This window comes from Ipomoea triloba, chromosome 10 (assembly GCF_003576645.1).
Source record: "Ipomoea triloba cultivar NCNSP0323 chromosome 10, ASM357664v1".
In the NCBI taxonomy this organism is placed as follows: domain Eukaryota; kingdom Viridiplantae; phylum Streptophyta; class Magnoliopsida; order Solanales; family Convolvulaceae; genus Ipomoea; species Ipomoea triloba.
This window is the reverse complement of record NC_044925.1, coordinates 842069-861720: the sequence shown is the minus strand read 5'-3', so window position 1 is coordinate 861720 and position 19652 is coordinate 842069. Positions and strand designations below refer to the sequence as shown.

Here is a 19652-nt window from a genome sequence, read left to right as displayed (position 1 = left end):
AATAGAAACCAATTAATCTGAAAATTAATTCTAAATTTTAAAATTGGAATTAATAAGAAAGTAATTCTGTTGTCAAAATTAATTCCCCAGAATGGTACTCTCGAGTAGTGACTGCTCGGTCAGTGGTCAAAACGTTGGAATATTTTTGAAAAATTGGCATAACTTAGTCCCGGACAACATTCGTGCCTGAGTATACTATACGAGTCAAGCCTTTTCAGGCTCATTATGAGATTTGATTTGCATCCCCTTGTGTGCGAGAGAGAGCCTCTATGCTATACAATTCAACATCCCTTTAAAAGGGTCTTGTATATATAGTGGTGTAAATTTCCTTCTTTTTCCAATGTCGGACAAGTGCTTTAAACAAACCTTTCCATCTTCATTTTCTAACTTAAATGGGTCTACTTTGAGAATCAATTTTCTTATTCATTCATTATCCGCTTTGACTGTACAATATATCAATTTCTTCGTCTTACTATGAAGAACCCGAATCCATTTTGACCCAACGCAAATTGAAAGTGGACCCCACATATATTTGTACCACAAAAATAGCCACTTACAAATTACAATGTCATTTCATATTATTTTTCCAGCAATCCTCCACATGAATAAAAAATTGATTTCCAGGGCGTTTTAAAATGGAATGATTGTGTTCAAAGGTCAATCCCTGCGTAGGATAGGTAGGTGTTACCCTTTGAACCTTCCCTTGTGAAGATATATTTACACTACTGGCTATTCGGTAGAACACAATGTCTTTGAACCGATTGTTGTTTGTATAGACGATGATGATATGTCCCGCACAAGAACCTCCCAACCATGTTTTGATGTCCTGAGTGTGCCCGCTTTAGTCATAGGTCACTGTTTCTAGTTTTGCAAGAGTTACTAAAGAATTAAGCCCAATCAATTCTCTTTTGGAGTGACTCCACTTCTTTCTCACATAGGTGATTCTTTTCCGAGTATCCCGCATAGTTGTCAATCGAAAATTCAAATAATTAAAGCATCAACGTGCTAATGAAACCGTAATTAATTTGCAGATATTTTGGATCTATATATGTATGTGTGTTAGAGAGAGACCATGGTAAGAACAACAATGGGAATGAATTATTGTACAATAATGACAAAAGAAACAATTATTGTACTTTTATTTTTGGTTTTGAAATACAATAATGACAAAAGCAACAATTATTGTACTTTTATTTTTGGTTTTGAAATCCGATTTTAAAGTCCGGAAACTAATATAAATGTATACCATCTCTAAGAAAACATCAAATAAAATTGGGAAGCAAAGTCCACGTAAATTCCCCAACTACCAAAGAGAAAAATTAATCAATGTGTAGTTAGGTATAAAGTGTCCGCAAGACAGTAGTGACGTAAATTGTTATATTATGGATCAAGGTTTATATTGTATTGTAAATATAATTTTGATCATAAGTTTACATTTAATACATTGTTTATTTATGTTATCGGAAGTAATTAGTACGGAAATAATATTTCTTAGAAAAATAACAAGCACAAAAACGAAAGGATATTGGGCTAGTTTAGCTTAAGGTGTCGTGTGATATATATATATATATATATACACACACATTATCCTTAAAACCTTATTTGCTACCTCCAAAAGGTAATAAGAGCGTTATAGCCTAGGTTTCCTAAGATAAAAGAAGCTACAGTTTAACGTTTGAGCATTTAAACGAATAAACCCGGCTAACTAGACACGGCTTTGAACACAGAAATTTTGAGGAAGAAGTTGAGCAGAATTTTCTGAGAGCAAAAACGTAGGCTAAAAATGTAGAATATAAAATTTACTACTATTCAACCATGCTTATATATAAGAGATGAAGGATTAAATTGCATGGCATTAACCTGATAATAAAACTAGTCTCGGTAATCTTCAACGAAATTAATCTAAAAATTAATTCTAAAATTTAAAATTAGAATTAATAAGAAATTAATTACGCTGAATTAGAATTAATTCCCAAAACGATTCTTCAAACCTTCGAATGCAATGCCAAGGAGTAAGAGTAAAATTGGAAGTATTCAAAAAAAAAAAAAAAAAAGAGGAGTAAAATTGGAAAAAAGAAATAGTGTTTGTAATAAAAATAATAATAATTTCAATTTCTAATTATTAATGTAAGTATTATTAGTAAATTCACTTTTTTCATAAAGTGGTGCTTTTGATCCCTCGTCAATGAAAACAGTTAAAATTGAATCTATAACCATTGCATTGCAAATACAAGGATAAAATTATAATTTGCAATTATAATAATAATTCGAAAACAAGCTTGTATTGAGAAGCGAGAGAAGAGAGGGACCAAATTTTGTTGGTTTAGTATATTAACATATTTTTCAACTACCAAAATTTTTAACTCAAAACAAAGTCAATAATGATGGTAAATTGGTTAATTGGATAAACAAAATAATATTAGTAAAAACTTTAAAAAATAAACAAAGCCTTAAAGCCATAAATAAGAATTCAACAAGTATATATAATGATTTATATATTCTCTTGCATTGGTTCGTTATGTTACCTCGTCCACAATATTGATCCCGTGAAGAGTTCGTGGTGCGCTTAGTCGGATCCATTATTCGCGGTTGATTTATTGGTCTTCATCAATTGTTCATGTGTATCGTGAAGTTAACCATGTCGCGGATGCTTTAGCTTCAAAGGGCATGTTTTGCACATAAGCTTTTGTGTTTTTTTCGTTTAGCTTGTTACCAAAAAACTGTTAAATTGACCCTTTCATATGACTTTCGGGGCTTTGTTGCTCCATGATTTATTCGTTCATAATAAATTTTATACTTTGTTTAAAAAGTATATATGCATATACTAAAATTTTTGATAAATTAACTCGTTAATTCATTTGAACAAAGTTTCAAAATAAATGAAGAGAACCAATAAAATTGGGAAGCAAAGTCCACATAAATTCCCCAACTACCAAAGATAAGAAATCAATGTGAAGTTAGCCGTAAAGTCTTCACAAGATAGTGAAGGACACTACCCGAAGCGTACACGAGAACTAGATGAGATAACGAGGAGTTAACCATTCTGTCAAACCCAAGTCGTCCTAATAGCGAGGCGAAGCAACGAATCGTTACGCTGAGCAATAAGAATACCATGAATCGATAGCCGAGCTATATATTAGCGTACCAGAATGGCCGAATCGAACCACAAGTTTTTAAGACCGAATTGATCGAACAACATTCGTGTCCACATACATGAGTCAAGTCTTTTCAGACTTAGTTTAAGATTTGATTTGCAGCCCTGCGCGAGGGAGAGTCTCTATACTATACAATTCAAGTCTTTTAAAGGCTCTTGATTCTATATGTATGAGTGTGTGAGAGAGAAACCACGGTCAGAACCATAATGGCAATGAATTATTGTACAAATAATGACAAAAGCAACAATTATTGTACTCTTATTTTCGTTTTGAAATCCGATTTTTTTTTTTTTTGGGAAAACTTTTGAAATCCGATTCTAAAGTCCGGAAACTAATAAAAATAAGTACTAAAAAAACATCAAATTTTATACTAATGAGAATATTTTGAGTATTTTCTTATACTAAAATTTTGTTATCTCGAATCTATTTACACTAAATTTTATTCATATACTAAAATAATTTGTACTTTCATAATTGAAAATTTTATTCTTTTTAAAATTATTTTAATATAAAATATAATTTTGATCTAAATAATACTTATTTTGTCCCATCTTATCTATTAACGCTTGACTGAAACTATTTTTTATTCAATTTTTTTATAATATTAAGTTTAGTATTAGTATACAAGTTATATATTTAGAAATTACACTACAAGTACTACTAAATACAAAAAAATCAAATAGTAAGTATGACAGATAAAATAAGACAGATAGAGTAATATTTTATAATAGAAGGTATGATTTTTATGTATTTTAAATTTAATTAATATATTCTTAATATTGATCTTGTTTTAAACGTTTCAATGAGATATTTGAAATTTTATAATTTATTTCTAATAATATAAATTTTTAAAAGGAAAATAGTGGACAAAAGATTTAAAAATAAAAAATTCTACACCAAATATAGTGCAACACTATTCATCCACACCATTTTGGCGTAGAATTTGATATAGTGTCAAACATTATATTACAAATCAGGATAGATTCGATTCGAATAGTATTCGAATATATATATATATATATATATATATATATATATATATATATATATATAAAAGAAACTAAATTAGTAAAGGCATAAACCCTAAGCTAAAATAAAAGTGAGAGCAGGCGCTACAGTGCTTCACCCTTCAGTCTTCCCAATAATCGAAATTTTTGTTATATTTTATCTTAATTTATTGAAAAATTTAGAAAAAAAAAATTAAGATAGTCATTTCGAATTCGAATATTCGAGTCGAATCGAATACGAATCGGAATTTAGGATTTGAACACTAAATGAATTTGAATTCGAATACTCATCAAAATAATCGAATTCGAATACTCATCAAAATAATCGAATTCGAATCGAATACTGAAGTATTTGACTCGATTCGATTCGTTTACACCCCTAACCTAAGGTAGCGTTTTAAAATAAGCTAATAGCTTCCTAAATTTTTTTTCCATCTTTAACCTTATTATTTTAAAGAAATAACATCATTTACCCTTTCCAATTAAAATCTTTTTGGCTAAACCGTTTTTACTTTTCTCTTCAATATGTTTGGTTGTAATTTCAATTTGACATTTGTGTTTGAACATTAATTTTTGTATGAACTAATCTTATGAATTATAAACATTTTGTTTTACTTTATATGTTTTCAAATATATGTTCTTACCTTATTTTTTTTATTAAAATATATTGATTTCACTATTTTATATTTTAATATATAAACATTTAAAACTATTTAAATTATATGAAGATATCATTTTAGCTAAGTTTACCAAACACTTTTAAGCATAACAGCTAGCTTAACAGCTTTTCAGATTTCAGCTTCGAGCTTATAGCTTTTCAATTTCCAGCTACATTTCAGATTTCAGCTACCATTTTAGCTAAGTTTGTCAAACATAGCCTATAACTTAAAATTTGAAATGCACATTATTCTTGTATCTCCATCCCAAAACACAAAGGGTCACACTTGTGTGAGACCATCTCATGGATCAGGATCCATGAGACGAGTCGAAGCAACATGCAAATGTCATACTTATATGTGCAAATGTCATACTTATATGCTCAAATGTCATACTAATCAGGAATGCAATTTTTGTTACTTATAAAAGAAAAAGTATTACATTTTTCATAATAGAAATGTTGACAAGTGCCCCTTACTTATAAGGGAAAATATAATACTTTTGATAAAAAATGCAATACTTTTAAATCGAAATGTAAAAGTATTATATTTTTCTTTAAAAGTATTACATTTACCCTTATAAGTAACAAAAAATTTTATTCCTGATTAGTATTATATTTGAGCATATAAGTATGACATTTGTGCATATAAGTATTACACTTGCATTTTGACCCAACTCGACCCGACCCGTCTCACGGTGAGACGGTTTCACACAAGTTTTTGCCAAACACAAAAAGTCTAGATCAAATTTTACATCAGAAGAAATATTTGTGCACCAATTTTTTATTTATCTCCAAACTATTACACTAAATTTTACACCAAATGATATTCTGCACAAAAATAATTTTGATTTTCAAAATTTAAAGAGTTAGTTATTAGTTTGAATTTAATTAGTTTAAAATACAATATAATTTAAGATATAAATAATAATATTTTTTTTTGGGTTTGCCCAAAGGTATCCTTCCAGCCGACCGCCAGAAGACTAACCCTCGTCCCAACGGTCAGCACACTAAGTGATAGGGGACTGACCAAATGATTTGCTCCATTCAAATGGGTGGGGATATAAATAATAATATTTTAGTACAATTTATTATTTTTTTTTAAATTATGGTTTAGGTAATTTAATTTCTAATTAATATATATTCAATATTAGTCTTATTTTAATCGGTCTTAATCAAGTCTTTCAAATAATATAATTTATCTTTAATAATATAAAAATTGCATTCACTATCTATCAAAAACCTCCATCACAGCTCCATGGATGAAGAAAATGAGGGAGTTGTTGGATGATGCATGCAGAGATAGAAGAGAAGTAATGAAAGAGGTCCACCATAATGTATATACGTACTATGACTACTTCAATTTTCTCTCTAACCTATTAGCTGTAAAGTGTACGTCCAAAAGACATATACATTGACCATACAACATGCATAAACAAATACCGAGTAGTATTTATTACACATTGAATTCATTGAAGTAAAGTAAATTACATTTTCTTTTTTAGTTTATATTATGTACGAAATGTAGTGATGTGAGCATAGGAATGATATATGGTAGCAAGTTAGCAACAGACAGACACAAGCAAACCAAACCATTCAGTCTCCACTGCTACAGGGTACAGAGTGAACGTAACCATGGGCGACTCTATCATCTCCGCTGTTGTGGAACAGGTGATCACCATCATCAATCACCAAGTAGTCCAGGAGTTAAGAGCAGCGTTGGGTGTGGAGAAGGAGATCGAAAAGCTCTCATCAAAGCTCAACAAAATCAAGGCGGTGTTGAATGATGCAGAGAGGAGAAGCTTCAACGAAGAGATCGTGAAGCTTTGGGTGGATGAGATCAAAGACTTGTGCTACGATGTGGAAGATGTTCTGGATGAGTGGATCACCAGAAGTCGCAGACAACAGATGGAGAGGTCGTCCCAGGTTGCAGCAGCTCCAGGTGCAGGAAGCTGTTGCTCTTTCCTTCCTTCTTGTTTCCATTTCAAAAAGATTGTTATGCATCGAGACATCGCCAACAAAATAAAGGAACTTGATTCCAGACTTGATCGGATTACGACAGAGAAAGGTCAGTTCAATTTTCTTGCTGTAGCAAACACATCTGCATCTGCATCACTACACCCTGATCAAGAATTGAAACGAGTCAGCACTCCGTTTGATGTGGATGCAACAGAGATTCAAGGTCGGAAATCCGATGCCAGTGCTTTAATAAGCAAGTTGGTGGAGAATAATAATAATGATAATGGTCCCCCTGTCGTCATTTCCATAGTGGGCGCGGGAGGGATAGGGAAAACTACCCTTGCTCAACTAGTCTATGGAGATGAACAGATAAAGACTCATTTTGATGTGAGGGTGTGGGTTTGTGTTTCACACCCTTTTGACCAGATCAAGATTGCTAAAGGCATTGTTCATTCAATCAGCTCCGAAAATCTGTCCGAACAAAGTCTGCAAGTGTTACTGGGAAAAATCCAAAGCACTTTGTCTCAGAAAAGGTTAGGTTACGTTCTATTAGAATAATGCTATATATATTACTCCCTCTGTCCCATTTTAACTGTCCTATTTACTATTCATTGATCAAACTAACTATTTCTTGATTTCTTATTTTCTTTAGCAACTTTTTATTATTTTTAAATTTAATTTTTTGTGTTTAATATTACTTTTAATGTAGTTTCTAAATATATAAATTTTATATATTAATGCTAAACTTAATATTATGAAAAATTAGATTAAAAATAACTTCAGACAGGCCTCATTAAACCAAAATGGGACGGAGGTGGTATATTTTTCTGTTATGATCAGTTCTCTTTTTCTTTTTTCTTTTTTTTTTTTTTGGGCAAGATTTTTAGTTGAATTTATTTGTTTGAATTACTCTTTTTTGTGTTTCTGGTTATTGGAGATATTTTAGGGGTTTGCTACTCTTTCATGTATAAATTTATCTATGGTGTGTGGTGGAATGAAATATTATGTTCCTTTCCAAATATGTGAGTGATTAATTTTCCCTACAGGTTCCTACTTGTGTTGGATGATGTGTGGACAGAGGAGGATGCAATGTGGGCGCCATTTAAAAACTGCCTCAAGGTTGGACTCCCCGGCAGTAGAATCTTGGTGACCTCAAGGAGTGAGAGGGTTGCAAGAATGATGGCAAGTGTGTATCTGCATCGGGTGGACCTCATCTCCGACTCTGATGCTTGGTTGTTGCTTAGCAAGATTGCATTTTCCGGGGGAAGGGATGACGCTTATTCTAAGAAACTGGAAAAAATTGGTGAGAAAATTGCTCAAAAGTGTAAAGGACTGCCACTTGCTGTTAAGGTTATGGGAAGCCTGTTACGTAACAAAGATACTGAGGAGGAATGGCAAACGGTTTTATCTCAGCTGGATACTAAATTTTCGAATGTGGAGGGAGTGGAAACACATCTCTTTCCTCATTTGCGTCTAAGCTACGATGATTTAACCCCTCAGATGAAGAGATGTTTCTCATATTGTGCTGTTTTTCCCAAGGATTACAGAATACATGTAGATGAGCTCATCAGAATTTGGATGGCACAAGGTTATCTCACAACAACAAATGGCAGTGATCATAATAATCAGATGGAACAGAAAGGCTGGGAGATTTTTAACAATTTAGCAATGCGTTCTTTGTTCCAAGATTTTGGGACTCATCATAGTAAGGATCCGAACATCATTATATCTTGCAATATGCATGACATAGTGCATGATTTTGCCGAGTTTCTTACCAAAAATGAATGCTACAGTGTTGTTTGGCATGATCAGAATAAGGTGAAGATTGAAAATCTACGTCATCTATCATGGCAGAAAATTGGAAAGCCTACGGATCCTGCTTCCATTTGTGATGTCCTTGGAAAACTTCGTAGCTTTTTTGCTGAACACCTTTCTCCAGAACAACTTACTCCAAATATGTTCAATGGTCTAAAGTCGGTGAGAGTATTGGGATTGAATCATTCTATGTTGCAAAAACTCCCAAAAGAGATTGGAGATTTGCTTCATCTGAGATACATTGATTTAAGTTTTAGCAAAGTAGAAGAGTTGACTGATTCAATTTGCTCTTTGGATAACTTGCAAACTCTAAATCTTAATGGATGCCATTCTTTTTCTAAACTACCTGAAGGGATTGGATATTTGCATCAGTTAAGGTTGATTGATTTAAGTATGAGCAAAGTAAATGAGTTACCTGATTCAATTTGCTCTTTGGATAAATTGCAAACTCTAAATCTTAAATATTGTAGGTGTCTTTCTAGACTACCTGCAGGGATTGGAAATTTGCGTCACCTAAGCAAGATTGATTTAAGTGAGAGCAATGTAGAGGAGTTACCTGATTCAATTTGCTCTTTGGATAACATACAAACTCTAGATCTTAGAAGTTGTTATAGTCTTTCTAGACTACCAGAAGGGATTGGAAATTTGCATAACCTAAGGGAGATTGATATAACTTGGAGCAAAGTAGAGGAGTTACCTGATTCAATTTGCTCTTTGGATAACTTGCAAATTCTAACACTTGCATATTGTAAGAGTCTTTGTAGACTACCTCAACGGATTGGAAATTTGCGCCACCTAAGCAAGATTGATTTAAGTAAGAGCAAAATAGAAGAGTTGCCTGATTCGATTTGCTCTTTGGATAACTTGGAAATTGTAGACCTTGAAGGATGTGAGTGTCTTTCTAGACTACCAGAAGGGATTGGAAATTTACATCAGTTAAGGAGAATTAATTTAAGAAAGTGCAAAGTTGAGGAGTTGCCTGATTCAATTTGCTCTTTGGATAACTTGCAAATTCTAACACTTGCATATTGTAAGAGTCTTTCTAGACTACCTCAACAGATTGGAAATTTGCGTCACCTAAGCGAGATTGATTTATGTCAGAGCAAAATAGAAGAGTTGCCTGATTCGATTTGCTCTTTGGATAACTTGAAATTTCTAGACCTTGAAGGATGTGAGTGTCTTTCTAGACTTCCTGAAGGGATTGGAAATTTACATCAGTTAAGGAGCATTAATTTAAAAGAGTGCAAAGTTGAGGAGTTGCCTGATTCAATTTGGTCTTTGGATAACTTGGAATCTCTAAATCTTGCAAGATGTCAATGTCTTTCTAGACTTCCTGAAGAGGTTGAAAATTTGAATAAGTTACAGAGGATTTATTTAAGTGGGTGCAAAGTTGAGGAGTTGCCTGATTCAATTTGCTCTTTGGATAACTTGGAAACTCTATGCCTTGAAGGATGTGAGTGTCTTTCTAAACTTCCTAAAGAGATTGGAAATTTACATATGTTATGGTGGATTGATTTAAGCGAGTGCAAAGTTGAGGAGTTGCCTAATTCAATTTGGTCTTTGGAAAACTTGAAATATCTAAACCTTGCAGGATGTCAGTGTCTTTCTAGACTTTCTGAAGGGATTGGAAATTTGCGTCACCTCAGAGAGATTAATTTAAGTAGGAGCAAAATTGAGGAGTTACCTGATTCAATTTGGTCTTTGGATAACTTGAAAGTTCTAAACCTTGAAGGATGTGAGTGTCTTTCTAAACTTCCTGAAGAGATTGGAAATTTATATCAGTTAATTAGGATTGATTTAAGTATGAGCAAAATTGAGGAGTTACCTGATTCAATTTGGTCTTTGGAAAACTTGAAATCAATAAGACTTGCAGGATGTCAGTGTCTTTCTAGACTTTCTGAAGGGATTGGAAATTTGCGTCACCTAAACATGATTGATTTAAGTATGAGCAAAATTGAGGAGTTACCTGATTCAATTTGCTCTTTGGAGGAGTTGAAAATTTTAGATCTTAAAGGATGTGAATGTCTTTCTACACTCCCTGATGGTATTGAAAATTTGCCTCGGTTACATTTGATTGATTTAAGAGGGTGCAAAGTAGAGTTACCTGATTCAATTTACTCTTTGAAGTACTTGGAAATTCGAGTTGGCGAACTGGGCAGCGATCTATCTAAATAATGCAGCAGATGATTGAGATGTGGAGGAAGCAGTGAAAGCGATGTATTTTCTATTTCTCAGGAGGCAATTATAGCTAGCGCATCAATAGAATTGAACTGAAGTAAGCATTCTTCTGTTACATACAACTCACTCCATCATCACAACACTTTGAGGGGGCAGCAAACTCACACATTAATGGAGGCGGCGGCGGTGCTGCTCGCTCTCTGCATGCATGCCCTCATGTAAACTTCCACTACTGTATCATTATATTATATTATATTATATTGTTTCCTCTACACATTCATGTCTTCATCATTTAATTTATTTATGCACTTCTACTCTGCATTGCATTCATGGATCTGATCTATATATTTATATAAATCATTTTTAACACATTATTGGTTAACAAACTGTGAAGCTAGCCTTTCATGCTTTGCTTGTAGTAAGTTTCTAATGTGCAGGCGACTTATTTATGGCTTAATCCTCTTTATGGTTACATAAATATATTTTATGCTATTGTTGCTTAGCAGTGTTAATCATACAATAGAGTTACTGTAGGCCGGAAATCATCAAACTATGATTATGATGCAAGAATCCACTCAATAATAATCATACTTCAAGTAGCCATTTTATATTTCCAATACGGTAGGAGCTAACACAGGGAAGAACAAGTTTACTGTAGCATTTGAAATAATTTATTGAAGTATGGATTATTGCAAGTTTGCCCTTTTTTTTTTTCATCCTCTGTTTATTAAAATTTTAAATCTTGATAGGGTTTTATAGAATATTCTTCTTTTTCAAATGACATCCAAACCATCACTCAATTGAAGTATGTGTGTAGCTTACACACAGAATACTGCTATATATTCTGATCTTTTACCAAACTTGCAGTGTGTAGCTTTTATATCATCTTCTAACAACATTTTTTTTTTATTTATATAGATATGTGAGCAACTTAAAAGAAATAGAGAGAGTAAATCACAAGCTGGCATGTCTCAACCACCATCATTGCAATTTGCATGCATTAATTGATGGCTCGGGAGAAGCAAGTACACACGTATGTAAGGGCAACACCGCGTAATGAAGTCCCTAGGCAATTGGTGGATACTGATTCTGAACGGAATGGAAAGGTGTGCTTGATTTGCGAATAACGCCAGGTGGTTAGTGACCTACTTCAACCCAACCAACATACCTCACACTTGAGCTTCCTAGTGGAACTGCAATTAGAATAACAGGAGAAGATGTTGCCCCCACACCAATGGGAAGAACAGAGATAGTTGAAAGTCCAAGCCAGGTAAAACCACCATTTGAATATGGGCAAACTCCTTGTTGAGGCTGTGCAAAACAGAGAATAATATAATAATGGTCAAATTTGTTTTTAAATTAGTGTGAATGATTCCAGGGTGTGCAATGTAGTTTTGTCTTTAGAGATTATATATAGAGTTTATGAGGTCATATCTTGCTGTAATTCTGAATTTTGTGTTCAGGGATGTGATGAACATGAGGCTACTTGAGAACCCACAGAGCCAGAGCCACAATCCACAACTCCTAACCGACCTTACAAGGTGCAGTTTTCCACACAAAGTAGTGCTATTATATATAGTCAAGTAGTTCTTTGCTATTTGTTAACAATTTTAATGGGCTGATATGAGTAATGTTGTTGCTGAGTTTTCTGAACAAATTTGCAGAGAATTCAGTTGGAGACATGAATTTCAAGTTGGTGTTGGATGCTGCGCAGAACAATCCTTCAACCCATGTAAAGACCAATTCTGGGGGACCGTATTGGGCAGCAACACTGTGAATATAATGAATATGATTATAGGACACCTTCTCCACAGGTTCCCTTCGAAACCTATATTTCTTCACAAGTTCATGACCAGAGTATCCTAACTTGTGTTTATTAAATTCATAGATACATATCCCACACCAAGATATATATGTTGAGTCGCACCGTACCATTTGTGGCACCGCTAAAAATGTTATCAGCAGATCCAAAAACAGCGCTACCACTAATAACATGCGCTAATTTGTTTGCAGCAACTTTGGCAGGCACTGTGGAGATGTATACCATCCCTAAACCCGCGCAGTTTGTCTTATGGCATTGGGCTTTAAACCAGCTAGACCCTAACATGTAAGCGTGTAATGCCTCACACAAGGTGTAAGCTAAGCGTTCACGTAAGTGGTTTTTTTGTATCTAAACTATTCATGTGTTTAATTTTGTGTGCTTAATTTGTGTTCAGATCGAAATGACGAATTATTTGCACATACATAATGGGAGGACTGCACTTTTGTCAGATTTCCTATCTTTACAGGACAACACAGAAGTGCGAGTAGTTGTCATTGATGCATGGTGTTGTGTTCTAAATGACAGCTAGGGAGAAAATGAAAAAGAGGGACAACCCTTAGGTAAGTATTCAGATCAACACTACTGTGCAAACAAAGTAGAGTTTTGGCGGCTATGTGAACTTGTGTTTTGTAATGCTACAAAACAGCTCCACACAATGGTTTCCCCCAAGGCCAGTTAAGACAGAAGGATTGAGTGGTTCATTGATCGGTTACGTTGGAAGCATATCTCAGGCTTGCACCAAACTTGAACTATATATGCAACCTTGGACATGGTAAACACCTATAAACGTACTCTCTACTGTTATTTTGGTGTAGTGGCTAGCTACTGCTGAGTTTTATATAATTTCCATCCTGGAATAACTTCATTAAACAGTTTAATGGATTGTAGTTCTTCTTGCAGAAACGGCTCTAATGATTTTCAGAGTTGGTCCCCCCGATTTTGTGCACATCGGTTCTTATGAAATTTTGTATTTTGATCCGGAGATTGTACTATCGTTGATTAGCCCATGGAGGAATCTCGTGGAGGTTGTCATTGCGCTACATTGACAATTGCTATCAACTAGTTCTCTCCATATGTGACTGACTTCTCATGAACCCACATTGCTGTCATGATTGGATGCAATTCATCACCAAGTTGGGTGATTATGTGTAGACAGAGGAGGAATCTCGTGGAAGTTGTTTTTCCTTATAGGTTCCTACATGTGTTGGATGATGTGTGGACAGAGGAGGATGCAAAGTGGGCGTCATTTAAGAACTGCCTCCTCAATGTTGCACTCCCTGGGAGTAGAATCTTGGTGACCTCAAGGAGTGAGAGAGTTGCAAAAATGATGGCAAGTGTGAGACATGTTATTAAGTTTTTTTTATACATTCTGTAGTATCATTTCACTAAAATTAAAGTATCATTTTAATTCAATTACAATTCTATTTGATAATATAGACATGTAATTCATCAGTTTCATTTTGTACATACTTCGGTTTCATTTAAACACAATTAAAGTATCATTTCAATTCAATTACAAGTTTATTTGATAATATAAACACAATATACGAGACAAGTTATTCAGTTTCATTTTAGATACACTATAGTTTCATTTTGTTATGAACACTGAAAAAATACGAGATCTGTTAAAATTTAATGGTTGTCGTTTCTTTACTTAAAAAATGGCGCAGTTTTTGAACCATGGTGGCGGTATAACAACTGTCTAATTTCTATTGATATTAAGAGTGTCTAATAAAAATTAGTCTGTAAGTAATCTGAAAATAATAGCACGTTTAATTTCATAGTGCATGGAATCAAGTCATTGTCTTGATTTATGAGGAAGCTAGCTAGCTAGGCTCCACGCCACAAACAAAATGTAGCATTTATGTACGTACAACGTAGCTAAAAATGTGACCAATTACTCTACAATACACTCTCATCGTACTAATACATGTCAATCACATAGGAAGGGTTTCACGTTGGCTCATTTCCGATTCTTGGACGATTTGGGTGTCCGCCTCCTTGTTGCTTTTGATTTCGCCATAGAAGTAGGAGACAAATCCCCAGAGGGAGAGGGCCAGAGAAATCCCCTTTTCGGCTCCGAATTTCTCTCGATAGAAGATGACGGCCAACACCTCCGTGACGGAAAGTAAGGTAGCTAGGAGAATCCCCGACAACAACGAGGAACCGTAGCATATGACTCCCACGGTTCCGATGATGAGAAGTTGCCATACGATGGCGCTCCATATTACCACCACATAGTACATTCCTTCTCCTAGGTCGAATGCTTTTGCCTCCCTCGGAATTGCCTGCACCCAAACACAAAAATAAAGTGTGATTTTTTTATTCTTTTTTTTTGTTATTTCACCCCTAACTTTTGAATGCATAATGTCATGGAGTAAGAGTAAAATTGGAAGAAAAAAAAAAGTGTTTATAGTAAAAATAATGTATGGAAATGGTAATTTTAGTTCCCAATAATGATTATCGTAAGCATTATTAGTCATTCACTTTTTTCATAAAGTGGCTTTTTTCATAAAGTGAAAGATTTTGATCCCTCGTCAATGAAAATAGATAAAATTTATCACCATTGCATTGCAAGTACGATGATAAAATTATAACTTGAAATTACTCCATATAAATCACTAAAGATTGTTTAGGCAAATCAAATCCACTACGTTGTGAAAAACTAGAAAGTCAATAATACTTACTCGAACAATTCACCAGTCTAAAATTGTTACCATATATAAAAATAAGAACAAAAACCGTTATTGTCTCTTACCAATAACTCTTGTATTCAATACAATTTCAAAATAAATGGTGAAAGTTTTGAATTTGTACCCGCAAAGAGAACATCCTCATGAATCATAATTCACAATACATAATTATAGTTAGTTTTTACCAAAACTTTTAGCTTGTACTCAATATAATGGATTCTAAATATAGTTTTAAATTTTATATAGAATACGATAAAGTGCAGGTTGCTGTCAAGCGTGGAGGAAACCGGCAAGATTTACTTTTGACCATATGTTCTGTCTTTTCTTGTTTCTATCAACAATTCATGACGCAGTTGCTAAGATCAAGTCTTTATCTGACCTAACTGTGGTAAATTTTTAATTAACTACAAAATTACGCTATCGGTGAAGTTGTGTTATGACTCTAACGGACAAAAATAATAAAAAATAAATCAGTATAAACTGTTCATAATTAATTAACTCAAACTAAAAAGGTCAATAGATAACTCTCCACAAGATATCGAATCTCAAGTTATATAATTACCAAATTAATTATCCGACCAATTTGATTGAAGTTGTCATCTATTTAAATTTAATTATGAACTCATTAAAAATGGTGAAACAAATATAACTATGAATTTTATTTCGATAATAACTTCTATGCCCTCAAATCAAACAACCTTTAATCATATTATCCGTTTAATTTTCATCTATAAATTACATAAAAAGTATCTTTCAAGATGGGGAAAAAGAAGTCTCTAAGCTAATAAATAAAGGACCAAAAGTCATACTTTATGATTCAAAATGTAATTAAAAAGCATATAAAAGTCCTATAAACAATAAAGTGGTCGGCATATATAGTTTAATTAGGTTTATAGTTTACTGGAAACCTACCTAGATCTGACCCAAGAAAATGTAGTATTTTTCTAATAAAGAATTAATCTATAATAATTATGAAGAAAAGGAGGGAATGTGAGATATGGTGCGTTTGGATAAGACATTAGTATCAATAATATTATGTGTAAACGGGCGAGTACATCTAGACCTTTACATGAGTTCAAATCAACCATTAAAAATTAACAAAAGTGAGATATATTGGTGCATGTAATATGTTTAATGGTGTTTTGAGTCCAAGGAAAAATCTTTTAATACATTTTAATTAAAATATAATATTTTTATGGGTATATAGAAAAATATTACAAAGTACGTTTTAGTTAGAATGTATTATAAGTTCCATGCAAAACTTACTCTTTGCTAACTTATAAAAATATTTGTTTACATTCATATTACATATTAAATCAATATGGTTAGTATTTTACAATATTGCCCTTTAATTGAACCGATTTGATTTGAACAAGAATTAATTTATCATATAGACATACAGATATATATCTCTTATAAGTTATAACTATGACTTACTCATGACACCTTCTAATAATTTGACAAAAATATTATATATTAAATATCTGGTTCACATGAGACCATGATACCTAGAAGCAAAATATGTTAAAGTGAAAGGAATAGGAATAAATCCCATGATTGAATTTTGTCCCTTCTTTTATTCATAATTTACTAATGATTGGATGTGGAATGGACATATCTATATACTATTGGAGAGGACAAATCTATTACCAAATAATTACTCTCTCTGCCTCATTTAATGTATCTAATTCAAATAACAAGACGTAATTAAAATTATTTTTAATTCAATTTTTCATAATATTAGATTTAATATTATAATCTGTAATTAGAAATTACTATTAAACACACAAAATCAAATTTAAAAATAAAAGTATTGTGCTTGACTAATGAATAGTAAAAAAGAAAGATAAAATCAGACAGAGAAAATAATTTTTTGAAAATAATTGAAAAGTGGTGTCCCAAACAAAGCATAATTTACCTGGAAATCCTTGTTGACGATCATGCCGACAGTGCAGAAAGCGGTGGCGACGAGGCACATAACGGACTGCATCTCCAGAACGAACGTATAAGTCATCCCATTTTTGGCCTTCTTATAAGTATACTCAACAAGCGGCAAGAAAAACCCGTACAGCGCCGCCGCCAGGAGCGTGAGCACGAATCCCAGCACGTACTGCTTCGTCGACTCGCCGGCGGGGCGGTCGCCGCTCGCGCCCATGGCGAGGATTCCGGCGGCGGCGGTCAGCAGCACGACGGCGTTGACCGAGAACGGCGTGAACCTCTGCCGGACGAGCACGAACGCGAAGCCCGCCGTGAAGGCGAGCTGCGTGGCGAGGAGGAGCGACGAGGTGGAGACGGGGAGCTTCGAGACGCCGTAGGCGTTCATGTAGCCGTCGATGCCGATTACCAGGCCCATGAAGGCGGAGGCGAGGAAGATCTTGGGGGTTAGGAAGGTAATTTTCGCGGCGGATGGGCCGTGCTTTTTGCGGCGCTGGAAATACGCGGCGGCGAGTGGGATGAACGTGGCCGGAAAAGAGGCGGTCTGGAGGAAAGTGGAGAACCAGACGCGCTTGCCGCCGTGGAGGAAGTAGAGGCGCGTGAGCAATGGGCCGCCGCATTGGCCGATGCTCAGAATAACGCAGCTGAAGATGAGGATTAGACGCCGCCTCAGCCGTGATCCGCCATTATTATTAGACAACTCCATTTGATCTTATCTTAATTTAATATCAATTTCAAGCTGGCACTCAATTCTCTCTCTCTCTCTCTCTTTCTCTTTCTCTTTCTCTTTTTCACTCTGATCCATCACTGCTATAAGTTTAGGTGTATATATAGATATCCATAAAAGCTTGGAGCTGATGCACACACTCGAATTGATGAAGACATAAATGGTGGAATCGAAAAGTTGAAGTTATTGAGTTTGACTCGCCCAAACCACCCATTCTGATACTCAGATACTCACTATCTTTACCTAGAATTTTATTACATGTAATTTTAAATTTTATTTTTTAAAAATTACTTATTAATATATGACGTGCATTGATGAGTTATTTTCTTCATATAGACCATTGTAAAATGTCTACATTTACAAAAATAAAACACATTTTTGAATTTTAACATGTTGAAGTTACAAAAATTTTATTAACCAAATACTTATATTGATTTTTTAATCAAATCAAACAACTAATATGATCAAATAAGTCAAAATTAACGAGTAAACTAATTATTTTACTAAACAGGGCAATACTATTTTCCTTTTACGGATTAGCTCAAAGTGGGTATATTAATCCAGTCAATTTTCTTATTAAGAATTATTTTAAATTTCATCTTTGAAATATTAAATTATAATAAATTATATAGATAGCAATATGAGAATATGAGGTGAATTAACCGATTAACTTCATCATCATGATCCAAAGTTAAAAGATAAAGAAAAACAGATGTGTATTTTCATAATTATAATAATGAAGTTGAGAATATATGTTTGATAGTATTTCACGGATAACTAATAATATATAGTCATTATATATCTATAATAGTAGTGTATTATCAAGCATTTTTAAATACACCGGTCATAATTATGAAAATATCAAAACATGTTTTTCCTTTTTTGCTTAATTTCCAGAATGTGGTCATCTTAAATTCACGAAATTAAAATATCTCATTGTCTAGTCACCTCCGGTTTGCAAAACTCCAATGAATTCGTCACAAGCTCCTGAACATCGGCATCTTCCTTCAACCATTTTACCACAAACTTGGAATCAATTTCAAATTAACCTCTAAGGCCGAATACATAGGCTAGAACTTTGCTTATTGCGCACACTGCCGCTGATGAAACTCGATCCCGAATTATTATTCTCAAACTTTACCCTTGTGATCAACTAATTTAAGTTGCACTTGCACATGCATGCGAGACTTGCTTCTAGTGACATGGTTGAAATTTGATTCCTTGCCAGGAACATTGGGCCCAATTTAGTGTTAGTATTAAAGTTAGATTGATTCAATTTATCTCTTCAAGCTAGAAAACATGAGTTATAAAATAAAATTTAAAAATAAAAAAATTAATAATTAAAAAAAAAAAAAGAAAAAAAAAAGCATCAAATGGGGTGGATACTCCATGTTAAAAAAAGCTGCGATTGGAAATGATTAATTGATTAATTACCCTGCATTAAAAACAGAGAAAATTGTTGGTATCGGATGCTTGCCAGGGGAAAATCCTTATTAATTTATCAGAAGTACAATAACGTTAATATTCTGTTTTTAGTATTATTATTATTTTTTTTTAATAATATATGATTTTTGTTTCTTGGATTTTGGTAAGTTTCTATACGCGGTATTAGCTTTGTTTGCTACTGCTCTAGTGCGGTGGATCCTTTCCTGGGACGACAATAAGACAGTAACGCATTATTTGACTACACAACGACCATAATGTCT

At 33.7% G+C, this 19652-nt stretch overlaps 2 protein-coding genes across 6 annotated transcripts; one reads left to right on the top strand and one right to left on the bottom strand.

The window, feature by feature from the left end:
• The first annotated feature begins 6288 nt into the window (after positions 1-6288).
• On the top strand, positions 6289-14104 carry LOC116032553 (putative disease resistance protein RGA3). Of its 5 annotated transcripts, none has more exons than XM_031275173.1 (9): positions 6289-7309; positions 7823-10866; positions 11688-12039; positions 12233-12310; positions 12434-12583; positions 12783-12876; positions 12986-13151; positions 13238-13363; positions 13492-14104. In XM_031275173.1, exons 1-2 carry the CDS (start codon positions 6453-6455, stop codon positions 10764-10766), a joined length of 3801 nt encoding a protein of 1266 aa, XP_031131033.1. In that variant the 5' UTR covers positions 6289-6452; the 3' UTR covers positions 10767-10866; positions 11688-12039; positions 12233-12310; positions 12434-12583; positions 12783-12876; positions 12986-13151; positions 13238-13363; positions 13492-14104. The 5 variants fall into 5 exon arrangements, with proteins under 5 accessions (XP_031131033.1, XP_031131036.1, XP_031131032.1 ...); XM_031275176.1 differs by having other exon boundaries at positions 7823-10987; positions 12795-12876; XM_031275172.1 differs by having other exon boundaries at positions 7823-10987.
• A 237-nt stretch (positions 14105-14341) lies between these two features.
• On the bottom strand, positions 14342-18113 carry LOC116033697 (purine permease 3-like). The gene is made up of 2 exons (XM_031276453.1): positions 17203-18113; positions 14342-14879 (listed from the first exon to the last, which is right to left on the bottom strand). Exons 1-2 carry the CDS (start codon positions 17923-17925, stop codon positions 14529-14531), a joined length of 1074 nt encoding a protein of 357 aa, XP_031132313.1. The 5' UTR covers positions 17926-18113; the 3' UTR covers positions 14342-14528.
• Positions 18114-19652: the final 1539 nt, after the last annotated feature.

Excerpts from the sequence above, each read along its gene's own strand:
- LOC116032553 (XM_031275173.1), top strand. The coding sequence starts at position 6,453 with ATGGGCGACTCTATCATCTCCGCTGTTGTGGAACAGGTGATCACCATC. Across the intron at positions 7,310-7,822 it reads AGCACTTTGTCTCAGAAAAG|GTTCCTACTTGTGTTGGATG; the intron begins GTTAGGTTACGT and ends TTTTCCCTACAG.
- LOC116033697 (XM_031276453.1), bottom strand. The coding sequence starts at position 17,925 with ATGGAGTTGTCTAATAATAATGGCGGATCACGGCTGAGGCGGCGTCTA. Across the intron at positions 14,880-17,202 it reads TCGTCAACAAGGATTTCCAG|GCAATTCCGAGGGAGGCAAA; the intron begins GTAAATTATGCT and ends GTTTGGGTGCAG.